This window comes from Chenopodium quinoa, unplaced genomic scaffold (assembly GCF_001683475.1).
Source record: "Chenopodium quinoa cultivar QQ74 unplaced genomic scaffold, ASM168347v1, whole genome shotgun sequence".
Lineage (NCBI taxonomy): Eukaryota > Viridiplantae > Streptophyta > Magnoliopsida > Caryophyllales > Amaranthaceae > Chenopodium > Chenopodium quinoa.
Window position 1 is genome coordinate 5,103,973 of NW_018742205.1, and position 8,075 is coordinate 5,112,047.

The window sequence follows — 8,075 nt, forward strand, 5'->3', positions numbered from 1 at the left end:
TCATACCGTGGGTCTGACTCTGATACCATATTAAATACGAGTGTAGACCGTACCCGCAAACTAAGAGAGAGAGTCTACTTCACAAGTATAAAGGAAGTTCCATTCCAAAACCATATGGCAATAGGAGGAGTAACCCCTTAACCTTATAAAGTGTTTGACTCTCTCTTCTTTTCTCAATGTGGAACACTTACATGTGTTTTTTGGTAAGATATACTTCAACAGTAATGCTTGCATGAAATAATAAGTATTAAAACAAAACAAAACAAAAAAGTTTCAATAGAAAAAAATAACTCGTATATATATATATATATATATATATATATATATATATATATATATATATATATATATATATATATATATATATATATATATATATATATATATATATATATATATATATATATATATATATATATTATGACTCAATCATAGGATTCATAACCATTGATATGAGATTGTCTTTATAATTAATTTGAAATGATGTTGGTCGCTAAAGTCACATGAATTTGATCCCAAAAAAATTTCAATGATGTTAACTTGGTCCCTAAATACTCGATCATTTTGTAACATTACATGTTTGCTCGAGTTACCAAGTTCTTATCACTTGATTGAATTAAGTGACCAATTTTGTGTTAATTAATTTTTATAGATAAACTAGTTTGTGGCTCGGGCAATGTCCCGGGTTATGTTTAAATACAAAATGAAAAAATTACCTTTGAATAATATTTTGAAAACATTATCTTAAATTTAAAATTAATTTAAAAAATGGAAAAATATATATGGGAATTGAAAGACAGATTTAGTAGTATACATGTAAATATTACTCTGTGCAATTGCTGGTATTTAATCTAGAAAATTACTCATACCATCCATGGAATCAACAACCATTAGTATGTGATTAATTTCTTACAAATTAATTTGTAGTTTTTTTTTATTCTACTGAGGTTCAAAAGAACCAAATGAAATAAGAAAAACAAGCAAACAAGAACAAGCAAGAAAAAAAAATTAATAAATAAATAAAAAATAAAAACAAACCAGCATAACTAAACTACGAAGGAACTAGGCGCGATAAGGCCACACCCCTAGCATCCTCCTCTAAGATACTACCTAAATATGACGGAATAATAGTAAGGATAATCAACTGAGAGTCCGAAGTGACCCCACGGTTGGCCAACCAATCCGCCGCTCGATTGCCTTCGTGATACACATGTGCCACCTTGATTTGCCATCCAGTTTCCTTAATTAGCTTCTAACAGTATTGAATTTCTTGAATGCTCTCATTTCTCGGCACCACTTGCTGTTGTAGAGCTTGGATGCAAGCCAGGCTATCTAATTGAACCTCCAACTTCAAAATCTGCAAGTTCTTCGCTAGTTCTAACCCCCTAGTAAGTGCCCTGATTTCGGCTTTGAATGCTATACAAAGTCCAAAGTTAGCTGCAAACGCTGAGACAAACTGACCTTTATGATCTCTGATGATGCCCCCACGTCCTGCTGGCCCTGGGCATCCTTTCGTCACTCTCACAAATCAATACATACCGACCAGGATCAGGAGCATGCCAGCTTACATTAGTTTGAACTCGCTGCTTTTTCTTCGTCTGATTTTGGTCATCTAGCTCATCATGTAACGCCCTTCTAGCCTCATCATATCGAATATGTAAGAAGGCACCAATATCAACTGAAATTTTCATCACTTCGATTAAAGACGAAGCAATTACGCCATCTCCATATCCACCAAATCACTACCCCGAAACAGGTAGCCCAGCACTCTCCATCCATTAGCTCCGATTGCTTCAAGTTCTTTGTGAGCCAATCTTTGAGGTTTCCTTGTGTAAATTGCGTCCACAGATTTTGTGCTACAATTTTACGCCATACACTGCGAGCACTAGGACACTCACAAAGTATATGCAGAGTGCTCTCTTCACTCATCCCACACATGTAACATCTTGCATCATCCGTAAGTCGCCTTTTAAATCGGTTCAAGTTCCCTAGGATACGATCATGGCAAGCCACCCACAGAAAAGCACGGATTCTTTGTTGTACCGGTGCATTCCATATCGTATCCTAGCAATCATCATCTACAATATCAGTCTCATGCCTCATAATACCAAGCACCGATTTGATGGTAAACTTACCATGTTTGTTATCCTTCTAATAGACTAGATCTCCAACATTTGGATCCATCCTAATTTCATGACTCGGAATTCTCTTCAATATATCTGTAGGAAGGTAGGGAGCGAATATAGCCCATCTCCACCCTACATTTTCCTCCCACATTTCAGCCACTGTTGCAGCCGCAAGCTCCATAGGTAGTGGCTGTGTAACAAGATTGCTTAGGGGTTCATTCGAGCACCATAAGTGATCCCAAAATAGCGTATTTTCCCCATTTCCCACAGCAACCCGTGTACCCTTCCCCAAGATGTTTGCATTCTCTGCAATACCACGCCACACATTCGAACTACCAACCTTAGGTTCAAACATGTCTACATCACATCACCCCTTACAATACTTTGCTCGATCTCAACACTCTTGCCCAAAGAGCATTCGGTTCCGTTAACATTCTCCATCCTAATATTGTGAGGAACGCTACATTAGCTTGCTTTGCCGAAATTATTCCCACCCCTCCTTGACTCTTTGGTCTTTGAAGCATTTCCCACAAAATTAGGTGCACCCCTCTCTTCTCCTCATGGCCACCCCATATAAACTTCCTGGCTTTTTTATCAATTGTATCAGAAGTAACGCGGGGGATCTTGGCAGTTTGCATGGAATAAAATGCCTACGTCGAGATAGTAGACTTAGCTAGGGTGATCCTTCCTGCTAAAGATAGATATTTAGACTTCCATCCCGCAAGTCGACGATCAATTTTTTCACATAAATGTCTAAATGTCTCCTTAGTAACTCTACTAGTCAATGTTGGCATACCAAGATACATACCAAGGTCTTGAGTGACATCCATCCTTAATGCCTCATTAATCCGTAGTTGCTCCTCATGTCCAACATTATTTGAGAAATATACCCTAGATTTAATTTGGGGAGGCTCACTTTTTGTCCCGAAGCCTTACAAAACCGATCAAGACACTAATTAGAAGTTACATTTTAGAGAAAAATTAAATATGAAAGTTACACGTATGGAAAGATTTAGAGTGATGACACATATAAGGTGACACGTAAGTGTGACACATAGCGATGATATGGTGCCAAATCATATTGATGCAACAGTGACACATGGCGTCACCATGTTATCCCTTTGTGTTTTAATAATATTATGGATGGACATTAATGATTGTAGTTGAGTCATACTTTATGTCAATAAATGTAATTTGCATGAACATTGTCAGTTGTTATATTACATACTTTGTACTGTTTCTATATGTATACTTATATATAAAGAAAAAAGTCATTAAGAATGAAACACCATGGAATGTTGCTCAAATTAACTAGCATTATATTGATAATATAAGAATTAGGAACTTATTGATTGCAATATAATGCTACATACTTTTTCTAATATAATTAACAAGATTAAAGAGAGATCAACCATAAGATTTTGTCGTGCTCTTGAGCTTTGAAGTGGGTGTAGGTTTCTAGGATAAATCACCCATGAAAATAACCCAATAATATTTATTCAAAAGCTCCCATAATACATTCATAAATACATAAATTTTGCATTGAAGAAAGAGACCCACTTCTAAATATATCATGTCTTTATCTAAATTTCTAGTAAAAAAAGATAGAAGAATTGAAGCTTAATTAAGTGAGAAAAAAAGAACAAAGTTAAGTTCCCTTTGATTTTGGTGCAATATTTTCGTACTCCTTGTCAGCACATGCAATCCACTTTTCCACTACTAAATCCTCTTTGGACCCCCAAACACATTTTTACCTCACTCACAAGAAAAGCATTTTTAAGCCTTACCCATCCATCTCCATTATATATCATTTCATACATTATAAACCATATTATATATCTTTATTTCACTTTCATATAAACTCCTACTACTCATCTTACTTTCTTATATACACTTCTTTTGATCAATTCCTAGCTACTTCCTTCTTCTATAGTGCTCTTTACCTATGGTTTTCAATATCTTCTAACTTCATGATATTTGATATCTACCTAAAAGTTAAGGGTTTTTTTTTTTCCCCCTTTAATTTCTCTCCTATAAACTTTTCTCTAACTCATACATCTATCCACACTTATTATTTGTGATCTTTTACAACAATAATTGTAATCATGAGGTCACAAGGTTGTACAATCCAACAAGCCCTTACAACAGAAGCGGCGGCGGTGGTGAAGCAAGCCGTCGCCTTAGCAAAAAGGCGTGGCCACGCACAAGTAACCCCTCTCCACGTCGCCCACACGATGTTGTCGGTATCATCGGGCCTACTTCGGGCTGCCTGCCTACAATCTCACTCCCACCCCCTCCAATGCCGGGCCTTGGAGCTTTGCTTCAACGTGGCCTTAAACCGTCTCCCCACCTCCACCTCCGGCCCGATGCTTGGCCCACACTCGGCTCAACACCACCACCCTACCATAGCCAACGCGCTCGTGGCTGCCTTCAAGCGGGCCCAAGCCCACCAAAGACGAGGCTCGATCGAAAACCAACAACAACCTCTCTTGGCCGTGAAGATTGAGCTAGAGCAGCTCATCATCTCTATACTAGATGATCCTAGTGTAAGTAGGGTTATGCGCGAAGCCGGGCTTTCGAGCACCTTAGTTAAAGGGAAGGTAGAACAAGCTGTTTCCGTAGAAACTCCAAATAATGATACAAATACAAACAACAATAATAATAACATCATCAAGCCAAAGGATAGTAATAATAGTAATAATAATAATAGTAGTTGTAACAATAATATTATTAATACTAGTAATAGTAATAGTTTTCTATCTATGGCTCAAACAGGATCATTAAAAGTAGGTAAACCAAGGTTATGTGATAATCAAGGGGTTGAGAAAAATAGTGAAGATGTAGTAAGTGTGATTGATAGTTTAGTAAACAAAAGAAAAAGAAATAGTGTTGTTGTGGTAGGAGAGTGTCTTTCAACCTTAGAAGGTCTAGTTAGAGGAGTTATGGATCGAGTCGAAAAGGGAGAGGTGCCTGAGGCCTTGAAAGAGGTTAAATTTATCCATCTGTCATTTGCATCATTCGGTCATCTTTCCAAGGATGAAGTCGAGCAACGAGTAGGGGAGCTTAAGTGCCTTGTTAAGTTATGCTGTATGGATAATAATAAAGGGGTGATCTTGTATTTAGATGATCTTAAATGGGTTAATGAGTTTAGGGCAAGTAATAATAATATCCTTGTTGATCAACATCAACCTAGGAGAAGTTGTTATTGCCCTATTGAACACATGATTATTGAGATTGGTAAATTGGCTCTTGCTTATGCTGGTGAGAGTGGAAAGTTATGGCTTCTTGGTATTGCAACGTTTCAAACTTACATGAGATGTAAAGGCGGTCAATCTTCACTCGAGTCGCTATGGGGTCTTCAGGCCATCACTATCCCTGCCGGTAGCTTGGGTTTAAGTCTTTTGCCTGAGAGGTAACTTACTATAATTAGTATTTTTTTCTCATCCTTGATCATATGATTAAATTTTTTGTCTCTTTAAATAATGAATGTTTCTTCCGAAATTTTATAGAATGGTTTCTCAAAACCTAGCTAGTTAAATAACTATCTAGATATCATATAATTAAATTTATAATTAGTTAGAAAATTCAAAATTTTTTACAGGAAAAACTAAGCTAGTTATTGGTACTTTGCATATATATATATAGCTTATCAATTGCATGAGAAAAAGTTTATATACTTTTTTGGATGAAGATCAATAATAGTTATTGAGTTTATAGAGTTGTTTTCAAGGTGTTGATTATTTTCATGATTATTTTTGTCTAGTGATTTACAAAGTCCATTGTCAAGCAAGAAGTTGGATATGAATGGAATAAGTAGTTGGTTGATGCTAGAAAGTGGTGGTGGAGTAGACAGTTACCGGGCAAGCGGCACCGTGAATATGGAGTCACAAAGCCGACAAAGTAGTGCTTGTAATAGTGACTCCACCAACTCCAGTCTTCCTTCATGGCTCCAACAATACAAGGATGAAAATAGCAAGAAAGCAAGCAACATTACCAACAATGATCAGGTTATTATTTTATCCTAATTTAAAACTTAACTTTCTTCCAATTGAAAGTGAGCTTGTTAATTTTGATCAACTAAACTAACCCAAGTAAATTAAATTAGTAAAAGTGGCTCATTCTTTTCCAACTTTTTATTACTTTTTTTTTAATCTTGTTATTTACTTTACTATTAGGATTCTGTGCCAGTCAAAGATCTTTGCAAAAGATGGGGCTCAATATGCACTTCATCATCACCATCATTTGAAAGAACCTTAAGCTTTTCTTCAATATCACCTTCTTCTTCAACCTCGAACTTCTCATATGATCCTCAACACTCAAGATTACAACCTACCCACCAAAGTTTTGAGCCCAAGAACTTTTGGGTGACCGAAACCTCGAATAGATCCCATGAACCACCAACATCATTCACAATGTCAATGTCACCCAATGATCATCTTCAAAGAAGACATACCACCCCCACTGCGTTCATTTCATCAAACCCTAATTCGACTCCAACCTCAACTTCCTCGAGTGATATCATGGACCCATTAGTTGAGTCACAGTGTGTTAGATTCAAGGAGTACACTACAGAGAATCTCAAGATACTTTGCAATGCAGTCGAGCAAGAAGTACCGCGACAAAAAGATATAATCATGGATATAGTAAGCACTATATTACATTGTAGGTCAGGAAAGTCGCGAAGAAAATCAAATGAGCAAAACAACAAGGAAGAGACATGGTTGTTCTTCCAAGGCATTGATATTGAAGCTAAGGAGAAGATTGCTAGGGAATTGGCAAGGCTCATTTTCGGATCATCACAAGACAAGTTCATTTCCATTGGCCTTAGTAGCTTCTCCTCTACAAGAGTAGTAGACTCTTTGGAAGAGTCTAGAAACAAGAGGCTAAGAGATGAGCAAAGTTGTAGCTACACCGAAAGGTTTGCTGAGGCGGTATCAAATGATCCTCATAGGGTTTTCTTCGTCGAGGATATAGAGCAAGTGGATTATTGCTCTCAAATGGGAATCAAGAAGGCCATTGAAAGAGGTAAAATCTGTAAGCATTCAAGTGGGGAGGAGGTTAGCTTTGGTGACGCGATTATCATCTTTAGTTGTGAAAGATTTAGCTCAAGATCTAGGGCATGTTCCCCTTCAATGAAGCACAAAGTAGATGTTATGCCTCAAGAAGATGACCATGAGATGAAGAACATGGAAGATAGTGCTTGTTTGGATGACACAACATCTAGTCCAAGTCTCTCCTTAGATTTGAATATATCAATAAACGACGACGATGATGATAATGAAATTACCGAGGTTGAGAACCCGTACTCCATGGATGAGATAGGGCTCCTTGCAACAGTTGATAAATGTATTGTCTTCAAAAGCCACCAAGAGTTGTGATAATATGATCTTCATGCATGCATATGGTTATTTTCTTTTTTTTTGTTTTATTATTGGAACTTTTTGTAAGGTTATTTTCCTTTTATCACTGAAAATGGTAAGAATTTTCTACCTAAAATCATGTAAAATTGTACTCTTATTAGCTACTTGTAAATATACGAGTAACTTAAAGAAGTAATGTTCACTGTTATTGTAATATTATTTACTGTTCATCAATCTCTCTAATCACTTATTTTCCTTCTATATTTGGAATGATTTGTTGATTATAGTTAGTGACCAATTAACTGCTGGGTTTTCAATAGTAGAATGTCGTTGAAATACACGTTTTAACAATAATTAGAAGGTTTCTTTCGGCTGAAAATATTTGGAATATGGTCGCATACCTTAAAATTAGTGTTGCCTTTTCTTTTTCCCTTTTAAAACCTTTATTTCATCTTTTATTTTTCAGTTTAATGATTTCTTTTGATTTTCAAGCTATATAAAGATTAACGCGTACAATCCTCTCTTCAAAAAAAAAAAAAAAAGTTTAATTTATGCATGTAGTTTTTGGGTACAACTAAACTTATGCAAT

At 36.3% G+C, this 8,075-nt stretch overlaps 1 protein-coding gene across 1 annotated transcript; it reads left to right on the forward strand.

The window, feature by feature from the left end:
- Window positions 1-3,744: 3,744 nt before the first annotated feature.
- LOC110730300 (protein SMAX1-LIKE 3-like) lies at window positions 3,745-7,720 on the forward strand. Its single transcript, XM_021910095.1, has 3 exons — window positions 3,745-5,538; window positions 5,890-6,133; window positions 6,302-7,720. Exons 1-3 carry the CDS (start codon window positions 4,232-4,234, stop codon window positions 7,502-7,504), a joined length of 2,754 nt encoding a protein of 917 aa, XP_021765787.1. The 5' UTR covers window positions 3,745-4,231; the 3' UTR covers window positions 7,505-7,720.
- Window positions 7,721-8,075: the final 355 nt, after the last annotated feature.

Excerpts from the sequence above, each read along its gene's own strand:
- LOC110730300 (XM_021910095.1), top strand. The coding sequence starts at position 4,232 with ATGAGGTCACAAGGTTGTACAATCCAACAAGCCCTTACAACAGAAGCG. Across the intron at positions 5,539-5,889 it reads TTAAGTCTTTTGCCTGAGAG|TGATTTACAAAGTCCATTGT; the intron begins GTAACTTACTAT and ends ATTTTTGTCTAG. Across the intron at positions 6,134-6,301 it reads ACATTACCAACAATGATCAG|GATTCTGTGCCAGTCAAAGA; the intron begins GTTATTATTTTA and ends CTTTACTATTAG.